Raw genomic sequence first — 18,233 nt, 5'->3', positions numbered from 1 at the left:
TTCAGGAGGCGCCTTGTAGTGTCAGTAGCCTGACGGCCCAGCACAAAACCTACCTGGTCCTGCATAATGAGGTCAGGCAGGAACTTAGCCAACCAGTTGGCCATAATTTTTGCATAGACCTTCAGATCCACATTCAGTAACGATATGGGTCTGAAATTCTTCGCACAGTCGGGGGGTTTCCCCGGCTTAGGAAGCGTTATCACAGTAGCCTCCAACATTTCTGGAGGAAAGGAGGCAGACGAGGCAGCTTTGTGGAACACATCTTGAAGCCTTGGTGCCAAAATCTGCACAAATTGTTTATAGTATTCTGATGAGAATCCATCAGGGCCAGGGGCTTTTTTCAAGGGTAGTGAATGGATCGCAGTGGAAATTTCCGTCGCGGAAATAGGGAGATTCAAGTCCGATAATGCTGATGGAGTCAGTTTGGGTAGGGAGACTGACGCTAAAAAATTGTCTATGTCCTCCGGGGTCGGTTGGGGAGTGGACACGTCGTCTTTCAGATTATAGAGGGAACCATAGTAATGGCTGAAGGCATCTGCGATGTCTTTGGGGTTGGTCAAAGTCTGTCCAGTCGAGTGGTGAGTCAGTTTAGATATACGCTGTCGGATGCGTTCGTCTTTCAGGTGGTTGGCCAAAAGTTTGCCAGCCTTGTTTCAGTGAGCAAAAAAGTTAGCTTTCAGCTTACGGATTTGAGTTTGATGCTGTCCAAGTAGCAGCAAGCGCAACTCATTTTGGGCCTGCGTCAATTGGTCAGTGATACGTGAAAGCGGGTTTTGTTTGTTAAGGGATTCCAACTGTTGTATTTTTTGTAATATGTCTTCCAACTGCTGCCTCCTCTGCCTCCGTTTAGCTGCACTTTTAGACATGAGAAGGCCTCGCATAAATGCCTTATGAGCGTTCCATATTGTAAACGGGCAAGTTTCCCCATTGTCATTGGTGCGGAAGAATTCCTCCAGGGCCACTTGGACCTCGGAGGAAGTCCTCGGGTCACAAAAGATATTGATATCGTTTTTCCATCTGTTGGCTCTCGTGGAGCAAACCCGAGGGCCTATAGTCACTGAGACTGGTGCATGGTCCGACCACGTAATTTGGCCTATGGTAGATTCCACTACCTGTTGTAGCAAAAATTTATCAGAGAGGATTACATCAATTCTGGATTATGAGCAATGAACTTTGGAAAAAAAGGAAAAGTCCTTCTCCGAGGAGTGATGGCATCTCCAGATGTCTTGCAGGTCCGAGGAAATCAGAAATTTGGATAAATCTGCTCTGCGGGGATGTTTTGGATGGTCTCTAGAAGTGTCCTGGCGACAATTGGGTACCAAGTTCAGATCTCCTCCCAGCAATACAAATCCTGAGAGGTCCGGTTTAATGCTTTTCCATAGCTTCTTCAGAAAATAATTTTGGTTAGCATTGGGGGCATAGACGTTGATGATGGAATATGTGACGTTGTTTATTGTGCACTTCAACGGGATGAAGTGACCTTCAGGGTCAGAGTGATGCGAAATGTATTTATGATCCACAGAGTCTTTAATGAGGATGGCCACTCCCCCTCTTTTCTTAGGGCCATTGGCATAGTAAACATGTGGGAATTGCTGGAACTTGAGCATGGGGTGTGTAGCAGCACAGAAATGGGTTTCCTGAATGAGCATGACATCACATTTTTGCGCTTTAGGTTCTCTGCATAGCATATGACGTTTAAACGGACTGTTAAGACCTCGAACGTTCAATGATGTCAGTTTGAAAGACATGGTGGTGTGAAGCGGTGTGAGCACTTCAAAGTGCGAGCGTCAAAAATAGTCAAAAGAAAGAACAAAAATAAAGTATGAAAAATGATAAAAAGGATAAACACATACAACACAAGGCGCTAGGAACAGTTGGCGCCTGTAAGTAAAAATAGACGATATCCGGGTGGAAATCTGAGCAGAATGGAGTCTGCTAACTTGGGGCAATTAGTACGAAAATACTATAAGCAACCGAACAGAACTGCCGGACATCTATAACTTGACGATTTAGTGAATGGAGGGTCAACTCCCATATGAGGCAAGTGGATACTTTCTGGCAGGAGTCCTCAATCAGGTGGATGGAGAACAGTCAGGACCCCTAGATTGGCGTTGCATGTCTGGATCATCAGAGTCCAGAATACCCCACTGACGGAGCAGGTTAATGCCGTATTCCAGGGTCGTTATTTTGAATTCCTTGTCCCCCTTAGTGACTAGAAGTGTTGCCGGATAGTTCCAGCGATACTGGATATGGTGGTTTCTCAAGGGTTTTGTTACAGTTTCTTCTCCTGTTCATGGTGTGAGCAGATAGGTCTGCGTATAGTGACAGGCCCTGCACACTGGCCGGGAGGTCCACTGCCTTCCTCATCCGTGCCATGACCCTCTCCTTCACAGTGTAGAAATGTATCCTGGTGATAGCATCTCTGGGGTATTTGTCTGGAATATGCTTAGGTTTTGGTAACCTGTGAATCCTGTCAATTGCCAGGTCAGTGGGTGCTACATTCGGTGACAAGTCCTGCATAATGGAAGTGAAGTAGTCAGACAGGTCTTGAGGTTTAACCGATTCGGGTATGCCCCTGATTTTAATATTGTTCCGTCTGGAACGATCCTCAAGGTCTGCCACTTTAGACTTAAGCCATATTATGTCGTCATCATGGTCGTTATGTGCATCTACCATGTCGTTAAATGTGTTGGCAAACTCCCCCATCTTGTCTTCAATTTTTGTCACTCTGTCAGTCACAGTGACCACTGCAGTGTTGCACTGAGACATTAATTGCAGCATGTCAGAATGTATAGCAGAGCGTAGTGAGAGCATCATGTCCCTTAACATAGAAGCCATCACAGGCTGATAACCTGCAGGGAGAGCTGCCATAGTCTCCTGGAATTCCAGGGTGTCATTGATGGTGATGCCCTGTGAGGGAACTGTGGTGGCATGGTCCGTTTTTTGTTTAGATTTCACCGGGCTATTGGACTGTGAAGTCGGGGAAGACTGTGGCAGGTGGCCCCCCTCGTTGTTTTGCGTGCCCAAGGGATTCCCACTGTCTCTGGAGCCTGGGGAAGGTAAGCGCTGGGGCTGTGATAAGCGTGGCGGGCCGGCGCCATCTTGGCTGTGCGGCCTAGTGTTCGGGGTGAAGAAGTTTAGCATCTTACCCGGCTTTCCACGATCTTTCCGCTTGTGGGACATGTCCGGTCGGTGCTCGCAGGTGTCCGGAGTGTAGTTGTGGTATTGTGGAGTGACCCTCTCCGTTGTAATCTGCTCCGGTCTGTCTGCGTGGCGAGGAGCTGCAGGCTCAAGCTGCCATTCACCTCGCTAGCCGGCTCCGCCCCCTAATTAGGTGACTTCTAAAGGCAATTGGTTCCACTAGATTTTAGTTAGGGGTATCAGAGTAAAGGGGGCTGAATGCAAATGCGCGCCACACTTTTCAGATATTTATTTGTAAAAAAGGTTGAAAACCATTTATCATTTTCCTTCCACTTCACAATTATGTGCCACTTTGTGCTGGTCTATCACATAAAATCTCAATAAAATAGATTTAGGTTTTTGGTTGTAACATGACAAAATGTTGAAAATTTCAAGCAGTATAAATACCTTTTCAAGGCACTGTAGTTACATAGTTTATAAGGTTGAAAAAGGTCCATCAGGTTCAACCTATGAGTGTGATTTTTATTCCCTAAGCCCCATGTATTCTGTTTCCTAAGGAAGATATCTAAAAGTTTTTTGAAGTTGTGGACACTCTCAGAACTATTACCACTTCCTGGGGGAGGGAGTTCCATAGTTTTACTGTTTTAGGCCTCTTTCACATGGCTCCGTTCCGGCGACGGAGTCCATTCTGCTCAGCGGGGGATCGATCCGCCGATCCCCGCTGAACAGGCGGATGTCAGCTCCGTCTCCGCTCTGTGTGCGGAGACGGAGCTATCAGATCCCCGCTGTCCCCTATGGGGGAATCGGATGAGAATGGACCGCCTGTCCGTTCTCATCCGATCCGCCAGACGGATGGAAAATAGGGTTTCCATCCGTCCGGATTTGACGGACAGGATCGGATCGGATGGCAGTGGGTGTCAGCGGAGATGTCTCCGCTGACATCCGCTGCCCCATAGGGATGCATGGGGCATCCGATCAGGTCCGCCTGAAAAAATGACAGGCGGATCTGATCGGACTATATGTGTGAAAGGGGCCTTAATAGTAAGAAATCCTTTCTGCAATCCAAGGGTACACATCCTTTCCTAATCTCCAAATGTGGCCATGTGTCCTCTTCAGGACTTTTGAGTAAACTATTTCAGTTACTAAAGTCTACTTTGATATATTTGTACACTGTAATCATATCCCCTCTTGGGCGCCTCTTCTCCAGAGTGATGTAATCGATCCTCAAAGCTGAGGACCAACATTTTCCTTAATTATTTTGTTGCCCTTTGCTGAACTGGTTCTAAGTCAACAACATCTTTCCAGAGGATTGGTGACCAAAACTGAACTGCATTTTCAAGATGAGGCTGAACCAATGTTTTGTTACAGGGTAGAATTATTGATTTATCTCTTGATAGTATTCCCTTTTTAATGCATCAGGATTCAGGAATCACACAGGAACGTGCTTCACATTCTTGTGCAATTCACAAGCGGTTCAGTGCATTGCGATTTAAGCCCACTCATTTTAAATGAGCTCAAATCACACCGCACCACACCAAAGGTAGTGCATGCGCTACTCTTGGAAACTCTCTGCAGCTGGATCGCAGTACCATGTGATCCGGTGCAGGCAAACACACGGCATCTGTGACCTGCATTTGGGGTGTCATTAATTTAACATTGACACCTGCTGCGGATCACAACTGCACTACGTTTTGAACATTTTGCAAGCTTTGTAAGCGCAACTTACCATTGCACCGTCAGATCCTTTACCTTTTTATTTTGAATCAGAAACCTTATTAGAAACCATAAAACAATACACAGTCAAATCACTTTCCGAAGAAAGAGTAATGGCACACTTTTACAGACTTTTAAATGTCATTTTTGTAAATGCCAAAGTACAAAGATACACACACTACAGTATTTGTATCATGACAGCGACCCATTGCAATATATATAAAAAAAAAAAAAAAAAAAAGGGAAACACCATGCTAAAATACAATCTCTCCAAGACTAAATCCGTTGGAGCCAAGCCGAGTACAGCCAGCCACCCACCCCAAATCCTGCCAAACCTAGACAGAACCCCCCCCATGCTGATAGATCAGGCATTCCCAAAGTAGTGTTGCACCCATTTGAGTTAACCACATCTCTAATGTAGGAGAGAACTAGGAGATCCAATGCTGCAAAAGGAGTTTCCGGGCACTGCTTCTCTGGTATAAACATCCTGTCCAATATCATCCAGGATGCCCAATATGCATGATTTCGGGTCTAGGGGTACCGACAGTTGATAAACACTCTATCCAAAAGGAGCAAGTGAAACGGACACAAGTGGGGACTACAATTACTTACTCAACCGGCGCTATTACCAGGTACCTATAAGTATATAGAGTGATATATAAAATGCTAAAACAAATGATATATCTAAAAGCTGCTGCTATAAATATAACCGCATAAAATGAAGGTGCATGATAGTGACAATCAAAACAGAAGTACTAAAACACACTAGCAGCGCTAAAATTCATAAATAATAAATGAAGTGCAGTCCATTGGGATAATGTCCATATGTTCATATAATCATGCAATGTGCCCAGAAGCCGTGAATGGATATATTGCACTGGACCCTCCACCGCACCAACGTGCTCCCCCTAATGAGAGACACTCACCAGAAATCTGGTCATACAGGGACTTGTAATGCCAGCCTATCTCAGGCTCAGAAAACGATATCCACAGGAATTTCCCAGGACAAACGGCCCTCGATCAGTCTCAATCGGATCAATTCTTGTGGCCGACCCACAGGAGATTCCAATTACATCAGGGGTAGTACATGTGAAAATAATAGCTCACATAGGGCAATATTGCATGGCTAAAATCAGACTTTATTACCCACAACAGGATCCCCAATAGCTGATGCACTTACAACATATAAAACAAAGCAAGCTTGTCATATAAAGGATGAGGCATAAACCTGCGTGTAGAGGCCAATCCCCGTGGTGTCAGTTCGCCGCCGGTACCAGGCTGTAGCGAGCATCGGGTTCAGCATCAGACGCCAGGTCCTACCTCGTGACCGCGTGACCACGCCCTGACGCGTTTCGTTAGCAAGTAACTTCAACTGAGGGCGTGGTCACGCGTGTATGGTCACCGCTATTTGACTATACCGACAGGGCGGGGGCACCAATCAGCCGGATGACGCAGGACCATCCCGCTCGTCATCACTTCCGCCCTTACCGGAAGTCATATCATGTAACATTGGCTTCCGCCCACACAGCGAATCACTGCCATCTCCGATCAAGACTATCCATTTTCCACAGCGCCTCTAAGGACAAAAAGGGAACTGGCACTCGTCGGATCACAGGCAGATCATATAGCCTATATATGCATAATCAATATGTTACAATAAATAGCGACTTATTACAACAAGAATATCGAAATAAAAAGGTGATTACCATTCAATAAACATAACGATAATCACTTACATATTGTAAAAATTGTAAAAATTAGATAAAATTATCATTAAGACAATACATAAAAAACATCATTCTATATTTAAAAATTAACCTTATTAAAACAGGAAACAAAGATTTAAACGACTAAATCCAAGAGGACAAAAACATCACATGAGACAGGGGAAATTAAAAAAGTTAATAATCACTGATGAAACAGTTGATGTCTAAATCAACGTTTAGCCCTTTGGGGTGTAGAGAGTTGGTCAAAAATATCCAATACGTTTCACGCTTGGAAAGCTCTCTTACTCTGTTTGAACCCCTCCAGACCTGTTTGACATTTTCAATTCCCCAAAATTTCAACTCACTCGGATCTTGATTGTGATACTTTTTAAAATGTAAAGAGACATTGTGGTCCTTATAACCATTTCGAATATTTGCAATGTGCTCTGAAACACGTATTGCAATAGTTCTCTTCGTTCTTCCAATGTAAATTAAGCCACAAGGGCACTCCAAGCCATATACCACATGAGTGGTATGGCAAGTGATGAGATCCTTAATGTCAAAGGTCTCACCATTCGCGGAAGAACTAAAAGAGGAAAATCCTCGCAAATGGGTCCGCACCTGTCTACATGTTTTGCAACGACGACAGGCATAAAAACCCGTCCTGTCGTCCCAAAACATGGAGGGCTTGGTGGGGGGGTCAAGGACCTTGCACACCAATTGATCCCCAAAAGTGCGCGCTTTTTTATATACAAAAGAGGGTGTAGATGGAATAAGGCTCCCCAAAATCCTATCCACACTCAATACACCCCAATGTTTTCTAATAATGTCCTCTACATCTCTATATTGGGAGTTGTATTGTGTGAGAAAACTCCACTCCTGTTTGTTATCAGTTGGTCTAACAGTATCCACCAGGCATTCCTGCTGAGAAATGCCAAGGACTTCCATGATGGTACTATCAAGCTTCCGTTCATCATAACCCTTCTCACAGAAACGATGTCGGAGAACCTGAGCCTGTGTCAGAAAGTCCGTATCTGAGGAGCAGTTCCTCCTCACCCGGAGGAACTGCCCCTTAGGGATATTTTGTAACCAACGTGGGTGGTGACCACTATAAATGGGTAAATACCCATTACGGTCAGTGGGTTTAAAGTACACACGAGTCTCCAGTGTGTGATTTTTTACCATCACTTCTACATCCAAAAAATGGATGGACTCCTGACTCCAACTAAACTCCAATTTAACACCGTTATTATTGGAGTTGAGTGAGTCAGCAAATTCTCGCAGGGTACTTTCTGAACCTTCCCATATGAAAAACAGGTCATCAATGTACCTTCTGTAGATCTTCAGCTCGTTCTTAGCAAGCGCATAAATATACCGATCCTCCCACTCCCCCATAAAGAGATTGGCGAGGCTGGGAGCAAATTTAGCTCCCATTGCCACGCCACGTTTCTGGTTATAGAATGTTCCATTAAACCAGAAATAGTTGTGCGCTAAGCAGAACTCCAGTGCGCATTTCAAGAATCTCTTTTGGGGGTCCGGGAGGTCGGTACGACTACAGAAGGCCCAATTCAGAGCTAGTAATGCATCCTCATGCTGAATTATAGTATATAGCGAGGACACATCCGCTGTTACTAGAAAAACTTCTTTATCTGGGGATATCTGGACTTCCTTCAAGGCCCGGAGGAAATCTTTGGTGTCCTTAAGGTACGACCTCAGATTTACCACACTGGCCTGTAAGAAGAAGTCCAGGTATTCACCCAGTCTAGCGGTAACTGAATTGATCCCATTGACGATGGGTCTGGCTGGAGGATTATGTGCGTCCTTATGTATTTTAGGCAGAGTATATATCGTTGGTACTCTGTTAAAACTGGGCATAAGGTATCTCTGCTCTTTATCCGAAAGAACCCGATGATAATAGCCCGACTGTATCAGGTCTTTCAAGATCCTCCTGTACTCTAGGGTTGGATCCCTTCTCAGCTCCTCATAGGTCTCTGTATCTGAAAGCATACTGCTGAGTTGGTTCAGATAGAAATCTTTCTTTAGGATCACTACCCCTCCCCCCTTATCAGCAGGTCTAATTATGACATTTTTTCTTTCCTCCAAGGCCTCCAAACCTTGTTGGATGTGTCTAGGGTTCACCCCTTTTCTGGGCTGCAGAGCTGCCACATCCTGCAGCACCAGATTTTTAAACACATCCACACAGTGGTTGGAGGACTGTGGAGGATTAAACAGGGAGCGGTTTTTTAAACCACTATCCACCCCCACAGTGGTATCCACACTGTAAGATCGACTGTTGTTAATAACTCGATTTGGATTAAGAAAATGTCTCTTTAAATTAATTTTTCTCACATATTTATGCACATCTACGTACACATCAAATTTGTTGAGGGGTCTATGCTTGGCACATTTCAAACCAGCATTTAAAATGTTAGTCTCTTTTTGCGTGAGAACAATGCCAGCCAAATTGTACACACCCGTTAATCCACTAGCCTTCTTTTTTTGTTGTTGGTACTTCCTCCCTGCTCGACATCCTCGCCTACGTGTTGTGCTTGGATAGGATATTGGGAGGATGGGCCGGCCCTCGGTGGATAACTCGGGGGACCCCATTCCATGGGTCTCCCCCTCCAGGGTCTGCCACCCCGTCTCCCTCCCCTGCCCCGACCGCCCCTCCATAAAAAAGGGCGAGGTGGGGGTACAGGCGTGGATGGCGCATTCGCGTCACCCAATGAATCATACCTGTTAGAGGTTGGGAGAGGTTTAGGTGAATTAAGACCTCCTCTATATATAGATCCATCTTGCCCACTATTCCTAAAAGGAACATGTTGCCATTGATCGTGGTTGGATGGATAGTTATTGTCATTGGATTTAGTCTTTCCCTTTTTCTTTCCCTTTTTATTTGGCATCGATGTTGCCGAATTGACATAGTAATTAGCACCCATACCACTAGAGGTGGATGGGAGCGGGGTATTGGGAACCGACTCCATGGGCCGTGCAATAGACTGTCCCGGCGGATTTTGCCAAGCATATATATTGCTGGTCCTGAAGTCTAACGTGTCCCTCTTATATTTCTTAATTTTCTTTTTATGTGTGTCCTTATCTATCTTATCTAATTTCTTCTTTACATCTGTATTAAACTTAATAACCTGAGCTAGATCTTTATCCGGCTCCAGGATTAATTGTAATTCAGCAATCCTTTTTTCAAGAAGAGCCATTTTACGTTTTTTCCTTTTCAGTACTAATTGTTGTAAGTCAGTACCTGCTTTGTTGAAAAAATCTAACCATTCCTTAGTAGATACCTCATCATCGAGGGCATCCTGGGGACTAACGTCCCACCTCAAACTCCTCATTATAATGCCCTCTTTGATATATTGATTAAAGGTACAGATATCCCACCATGTTCTCACTTGTTTCTCAAGTAGGTTGCCTAACAAGGTGAGATTTAAGGTTAGATCATGTGATGGTTCCTCTATAAACTCAGCAGAAAAAATAGTTTCCTCAATGAGGTTCCTATTCTTCAAAAAGGATATGACATCCATAGCAGCCAGGTTTTAAAACACAAAAATATCCAAAAGGAGCAAGTGAAACGGACACAAGTGGGGACTACAATTACTTACTCAACCGGCGCTATTACCAGGTACCTATAAGTATATAGAGTGATATATAAAATGCTAAAACAAATGATATATCTAAAAGCTGCTGCTATAAATATAACCGCATAAAATGAAGGTGCATGATAGTGACAATCAAAACAGAAGTACTAAAACACACTAGCAGCGCTAAAATTCATAAATAATAAATGAAGTGCAGTCCATTGGGATAATGTCCATATGTTCATATAATCATGCAATGTGCCCAGAAGCCGTGAATGGATATATTGCACTGGACCCTCCACCGCACCAACGTGCTCCCCCTAATGAGAGACACTCACCAGAAATCTGGTCATACAGGGACTTGTAATGCCAGCCTATCTCAGGCTCAGAAAACGATATCCACAGGAATTTCCCAGGACAAACGGCCCTCGATCAGTCTCAATCGGATCAATTCTTGTGGCCGACCCACAGGAGATTCCAATTACATCAGGGGTAGTACATGTGAAAATAATAGCTCACATAGGGCAATATTGCATGGCTAAAATCAGACTTTATTACCCACAACAGGATCCCCAATAGCTGATGCACTTACAACATATAAAACAAAGCAAGCTTGTCATATAAAGGATGAGGCATAAACCTGCGTGTAGAGGCCAATCCCCGTGGTGTCAGTTCGCCGCCGGTACCAGGCTGTAGCGAGCATCGGGTTCAGCATCAGACGCCAGGTCCTACCTCGTGACCGCGTGACCACGCCCTGACGCGTTTCGTTAGCAAGTAACTTCAACTGAGGGCGTGGTCACGCGTGTATGGTCACCGCTATTTGACTATACCGACAGGGCGTGGTCACGCGGTCACGAGGTAGGACCTGGCGTCTGATGCTGAACCCGATGCTCGCTACAGCCTGGTACCGGCGGCGAACTGACACCACGGGGATTGGCCTCTACACGCAGGTTTATGCCTCATCCTTTATATGACAAGCTTGCTTTGTTTTATATGTTGTAAGTGCATCAGCTATTGGGGATCCTGTTGTGGGTAATAAAGTCTGATTTTAGCCATGCAATATTGCCCTATGTGAGCTATTATTTTCACATGTACTACCCCTGATGTAATTGGAATCTCCTGTGGGTCGGCCACAAGAATTGATCCGATTGAGACTGATCGAGGGCCGTTTGTCCTGGGAAATTCCTGTGGATATCGTTTTCTGAGCCTGAGATAGGCTGGCATTACAAGTCCCTGTATGACCAGATTTCTGGTGAGTGTCTCTCATTAGGGGGAGCACGTTGGTGCGGTGGAGGGTCCAGTGCAATATATCCATTCACGGCTTCTGGGCACATTGCATGATTATATGAACATATGGACATTATCCCAATGGACTGCACTTCATTTATTATTTATGAATTTTAGCGCTGCTAGTGTGTTTTAGTACTTCTAGTTGATAAACACTGTTAACAGTTCGGACAACAGAAGTCTAGTACCGATGCAACTTTGGGCACCTCCACAAAAAGTGTATAAGATCACCATTATCCCTATTCCACCTAACACACAGTGAATCAGGCCGCAGTCCCACAGTTTGAGGGGAGTACGGTATACTGAAAGCAATATATATATATATATATATATATATATATATATATATATATATATATATATAATTGTGACAATCTTTGGGTTACTTTCAGTGAGCAGCTACGAACAGACTTCAATGCCTCTGACCATTGATCTCCAGAAATGGCTCCTACATCCTTCTCCCATTTCTCCATCGCTGTATTAGGGAATTTTTCCAAATAGTCCCCTAACAACATTGCCTAACATCTAGAGATGAAACCTTTAGTAGATGTGGAATGTTGCATCATATAGAACATAGGGTTTGGGGACTGTTCCTGTAAAGCAGAAGAGGGCTAGGCCTTAATAGCATGCTGTATTTGAAAATAATAAAAAAAAAAAACATGGTCTGTGAAAGGCCATATCGAAGTTTTAATTGATTGAATGTGAGTAGCCTACCATTATCAAAAATATGATGGAGGTGTGTAACGCCCCCTGCATGCCATCTGGTAGCACATTGTAACAACGTATCCAGTTCTAGGTAAGCATGGTTAGTTCATATTGGGCTGTACGTTGTAAAGCCCATCACTTGCTGTAACTGTTTCACCTTGGACCAGATCCTATGCATTAGCCTATAAGTGGGATAGGACTTATTAGATTTTAAAAAGGGCTGGGCCTCCAAACCTTCAGGAGGGTTTGAGCCCCTACAGAGTATAGTACTACCTTTAACGTTGAATCTCCAGCAAACCCCTCCCTTGGATCATGGACTTTCAGGGCACCCACCATGTGCTGCAACTGGGCTGCTAAGTAATACATCCAGAGATTTAGATCATTGCAACTGCTCTAGTCTAATTCTAGCAGGTCTTACTTTCCAAAGCAGGGAGCGAAAAATGGAGTTACCTGTCGGAATATTTTTTTAGAGGAATAACCACTGGAGCATTGTGTAAAAAGTAGAGTAACTGGGGCATTCGTTTTATTTTCCCCAAATTCGCTCTATCAGCCACCGAGAGCCAAAGCTTGGACCATATCCTAACATTGTCCCTGAACCTTCATAAGAGTCCAAGATTTTCAGGTGAAAAAAATCAGTAATTGTTGATGATATTATAACTCCTAGGTACCTAAACTGCGTTACCACTGGTACCAGGCAGAAGACATATAGCCGATGGTCCAGAACCTGGTCTAATTGCAATAGAGCTGACTTCATCCAATTGACAGTGAGACCAGAGTACCTGCCAAATTCAGAAATTATGTCCATCACTGCTCTCAATGTATGGCAGGTGTCTCCCATCAGCAATAGCATGTCATCAGCATATAATAGTGCTTTTTCATGGAGTCGAAAACCTTTTACAGAATCACTCGTTTTAATCCGAGCTGCGAGAGGCTCTGTAGCATTGGCAAACAGTAGGGGGGAAAGAGGACCTTGCCTAGTCCTTCTTCCTAACTCAAAAGGCTGAGAAGTCCTACCCCCCCTCCCGAATGGCCATCTGCGGACTCTGATATAGTAGATACACCCATGCAATGAAGGTTTTGCCAAAGCCAAACTTCTCCAACACTGCCCATAGATAACACCACTCTACGGTATCAAAAGCCTTGTTAGCATCTAGAGATAAAAGTGCCCTCATTCCCATATTCTCTGCTGGAGTTTGCATGTTGATATATAACCTTCTAAGGTTGACGGTAGTAGATTTATTAGGCATAAAGTCTACGTGGACAACACCAGATCCTTTTCCATCACTGATTTTTCCAGGGGATGCCCTCCTAATGTGTATTTTGTATGTGTATTTTGGCACCCAAGCGCATAACTTTACATCCCTCAATATAATCTAACAATGATTTAATATATAAGATAAATACCTTTTTTGTGCATTAATGCTTGCAAACATTTCCATTTATAGCTTTTAACTATAGAAACTTGTGTTATTTTTCTGGTTACATATACAGTACAGTACATACTGTATTGTCTGTTCAGTAATAGAACATAACATTTGTGCTTTATGGTTTCTTTCTATCAATACATGTCAATCAGTCTGCTTAGACTAATCAATTACAATAATCATTTTTATCATTTTAAAATACTTTAGGTATTAATGATTCAATGGAAACATAACAGCTGGTGTACATACAGTTGCACTTTCTTTAATGTAATAACCACTTTTGACAAGCTCCTGCCTCTTCTGGACAAACAAATTAGGATAGGTCTTGGATTGAAAATTCATCTAGGTCTATAGGCCCTATAGCAAAGTTCTGCTTCATAAGGAATTGTGCTAGTGCAAAAGATTTTACCAAGTGCTGCCTTTTCTCTACAATTTATATAGCATTTCCTGAAACAGCATCATACCTGTAGTATACACGCAGGTTCTGAAGCTCTTCTTCCAGTCGTTTATAGTCTTCTACAACCTTGTTCTCATCATGCTGGAGAAAGGACAGTTGAACCTGGCAAAAAGTAACAAGAAGGCATATTAGATTTTATGGGTTTAACAATCCAAAATATTTGGCCCATAATGCTTATGAAAGATACATGACTAGAGTAATAAATATGGCTTGCCTCTGGACTGCTCAGACCATTAACACCTACAATTGACCACACTACACCAGTCTGGAGGTAAATGGCCATAGCAGCCTTTTACTAACATATATAACATATATAAATATATACAATTACAGATCAATAACTTAACATCACAGTGCAAGAAAAATTGGAGCTACAAGGTCCTGTTAGGCATCAAAATAAGACATGTACCTGCGTACCACTTAACCAGGCCTTCAGCCGCAACATCACTGACTTTATTTATATAAGCCTGGTCACCTCATTTTCTAACAAATGTTAAAGACCCCTCCTTTCACAAGCCTCTTTAATGCTTGTCATGCCGGCCCTCCGTCTATTTTTTTTCTTTTTATTTTACTGCGGGCCTCACTAAACATTTGTGAAAATCTTGCTTTAAAACTCTGAGTCAAAGTTACATCATCAAAAAAAATATATTTTTTTAACTTGAAATAAAATGGTAGTATGTCCAAGAAACAAATTACATTATTAATGGCCATTTGACTGAAAGTCATGTGTTCAGAAATGTACTTCTGAATAATAATATAATTCCTAGAGTGCCCAAGGATGTTTGATTCTCATTGTCTAGTACCTCAACAAGTGAGCAAAACAACTAAGCGATCTATCAGTGCAACACATCATAATTTTTACTTATTTATGGGAAGTATTGTTTTTTTAATCTGTGATAGAAATATTAGGTGGATCATAACTACAGGTATAACTACTTCTGAAATGAGTAAGAGGGACACATTTTAGCACAATATATGTAGGCAAAGGACACATCTCCAGTTATGTAGACTGCAAAGAATAAATAATTTTTAATGAAACATTTTTCATTGGTAAATAATAATTTTTTTATAGAACTCAATACATTAGACCAGGGCTTTCCAGACTGCTGCCTGTGGGCTAGATCCAGTTAACTGCAAGATTTTATCTGATGTAAGAGAGAATTTTCATGGGGACTCTGATGTGAGGGGCACTCTAATGTAAAGGTGAGTTTGATGTAAGATGAACTTTGACAGGGACTTGATATAAATGGGCTTTGATGGTACCCCAATGTAAGGGGGGGACTCTAATTGGCTCAAGTTTATTTTTCGCTTTACTTTACTGAAATTGTTGATGTTGGTGATGTTGTTCTAAATCATATCATGCTGCATAAAAAGTTAAAATTAAGTTTGATTCAATCATTTATAAAAAAGGGATTTTTTTTTTTGGGCGCTTGAATAAGATGTATGATGTGGTCCTTGTACTGAAAAGTTTAGAGACCCCTACATTAGACCAAAAAGAGGCAGAAGTAGGGAGGGAAGGAAGGAAGGCAAAGGAATTTGCTTCAAAAAGAGGGACAGTCGCTTTAATTGAGTTAAGGGAGGTAGGTACAGGTAACCCAACTTTATTTAAACTGGTCAACATTTTTTTACCAAACAATGGGTATCCCACATCTAAAGATTCATTAGGAACATATTATCCAAAATACATAAACTACCCTTTTTAGTGAATATTTGGCAATAGGCATGTACTTTGATTACAAATGTAACAAAAAATATATAATATATAATGTGCACGAGATTATATGAAAGATTTTCTGAGTTTGGATTATTTCCTATTAATTATGTTGTTTTTAATTAAGTTCCATAATACTTCGGGTTCCATAAAGCACAAAAATGCAGCTCTTTTATCAGCCCCTCATAAAACAAAGTTTGATGTGTGGTCTGAATATACAGTATGTCACTCTTTACCGCTGCCAGCTTTACTTTTAAAGAGCCAATTTTTTAGATAGCTGCAATTTCACCACATGGTTTGCACTTTACAACTGCATTTCCCTAAGTAAATAGCTTTGAGTGTCTCAACAATCAATTGAATCCTCAATAGTCTGATAATGTAAATTAAACTGTGTATGTTTCAAATAGAAACAGAGATTTAATACAAAGCTGGCCATGCAACGTAAGCAGAGGACAGATGCAAGGGGCCAGTCCTTATAACTTTTAAAAAAAATGTTCTTCCCATCATTTACAGGTAAATTCATGCCTATATCCTGTGTTTTATCCACGACTTCTCAATTATCTCTGCATTGTCAATAGGGAACAATTAACTAAAATTCCACTATATGAATTCTAATTTTAGTTTAATGAAGGTGTTTCAAATTTTTCTTCTGGTATAGAGCCAGTAGTTCTGGCAACACAAAGTGGCCCGATCACACCAGGGGCTGACTGTCAACTTTCGCCCAGGGGGCAAGTACAAACCAGAGGCCCATGGTGCATCGACTCGGCCCCCTCCCACTCTCCCTCTTCCCGGCCTCCTCCTGACCCCCATTCCAGGCAGAAGCTCTGCTCCAGGTACTCTCTAATCACCGGCTGAATCCGGGTTTCCAACCTGGCTAGCAGGGAGCAGTTGGGGGGAGCTGGGACAGCTCAGTCGGGGCTGCCTGGGGAGGAGAGTCTCCAGTGGGGCATGGAATCAGCCTCTGCTTGCACACAGTTTAGACCATTCATGCTGGGGGGAGGCCTGCGCTCTGTCCTTGTCTTCATCCCGCACTCAGTAGGTCAGCAGTAGGGACTTTTTACTTCTCTTTACCAGGAATCCTTTAGGCATGTCTGTGTCAGAAGCGGTGCAGCCTTTTAACAGAGCATCAGAGCAGTCCGGGGGGGCAACTGCCCCCCTGCCCCTGACCCAGTCCTTCCCTGAATCCTACAAAGCACGCCATATCTGAAAATAACCTCGGTATTTCAATCCATTTAGACAAAGAAGAAGGGAAAAGCCACTTGTAAAAAAGTTAACCTGCTGTATTTTTCAAAGTGAAGTTGTTTTTACGCAGAAACTGTTGGTCCAGTCACACATGCACGCACTGTTCATTACTGCATTGTGGGTTGTGTGAATGGGCCCAAAGTTCCTGTAAAAATAAGTGTTTTTTGAATGGCACCCTAACGTACATGAGCTGCAATGCACCCAATGCACACATGGTACCCTTTGCATTATGCTGTGCACTGAGATGCATTGTAGTCCATTTACAGGTGGTCCCCGGGTTACAAACCTCCCACTTACAAACGACTCCTACTTACAAATGGAGGGAGACAACAGGAAGTGAGAGGAAATCTATCCCTAGGAAGGGAAATGCCCACCTGTAAGAGTTCACATAGGATAAAGGTGTCTCTACTGACGCTTTATCACTAATCCTTATTTCCACAACAACCCAAAATTTTCAAAATCCAATTGTCATAGGGATAGCAAGTAAGGTGAAATATTCTGAACAGGGGCACAGACAACAAAACAAACATTACAGGGGTGGTAACCATTCACTATGCTAGCCAAAAAACTTAAAAATATGTTTTTTGGCTGGAGCTACTCTTCAAAAATGTACCTGTTCCGACTTACAAACAAATTTAACTTAAGAACAAACCTACAGACCCTATCCTGTTCGTAACCCGGGGACCGCCTGTATTTTGAATGGGCTAACACGTGTGACGAATTGTGGCTAATGCACAAAATGTGTGCTTTGCAGTGTGGCATGCTTCATCATGAATTAGCCCTTTCAATAAAAACACAATTCACACAAGAAAAAAAAGATGGAAATCCACAAAAAGTAATTTTCATTTTTTAAATTTGACAAAGAAAATTTCAATTTATCCATAACCCTAACACCGACAAGAACAGATCCAGGCAAAAAGAAAACCAATCAGTGAACCACTAACGTATTTCACTCCACATAGTGGTGCAAAAGTCAGAAATGTTATTGATTAAATTCTCTGTAATATGCTGTGTATGCAGCATACACAGACCACCTTACAAGGTCAGTAGAAGTGTACTTCTCTGTGCTGCATAATTTCCTAATTTCCTCTTTCTGCATTGCTATTTGCATTTAAATGTTTAAGTGTTTAAGGTATTTGTCCATTTATAGCCCTGTTCTGTTGAGTTTGATAAAATTGGGGGGGGGGGGGGGGGCAACTGTAATATTTAATGTCCATTTCACTTTGATACATCTGCCTTTGAAAAAACACCTATATG

General features: G+C 42.7%; 1 protein-coding gene across 1 annotated transcript in view; it reads right to left on the bottom strand.

The window, feature by feature from the left end:
* Positions 1–18,233, bottom strand: part of MIPOL1 (mirror-image polydactyly 1) — a 590,346-nt gene that overhangs the window by 119,228 nt on the left and 452,885 nt on the right. Inside the window, exon 9 of the mRNA XM_082275213.1 lies at positions 14,031–14,125. Coding sequence (XP_082131339.1) covers positions 14,031–14,125 — 95 coding nt within the window. The remainder of the gene's footprint in view (positions 1–14,030; positions 14,126–18,233) is intronic.

Source organism: Pelophylax lessonae (genome assembly GCF_965119305.1).
Source record: "Pelophylax lessonae genome assembly, chromosome: 13".
Lineage (NCBI taxonomy): Eukaryota > Metazoa > Chordata > Amphibia > Anura > Ranidae > Pelophylax > Pelophylax lessonae.
This window is presented reverse-complemented; position numbering and strand designations above follow the sequence as displayed.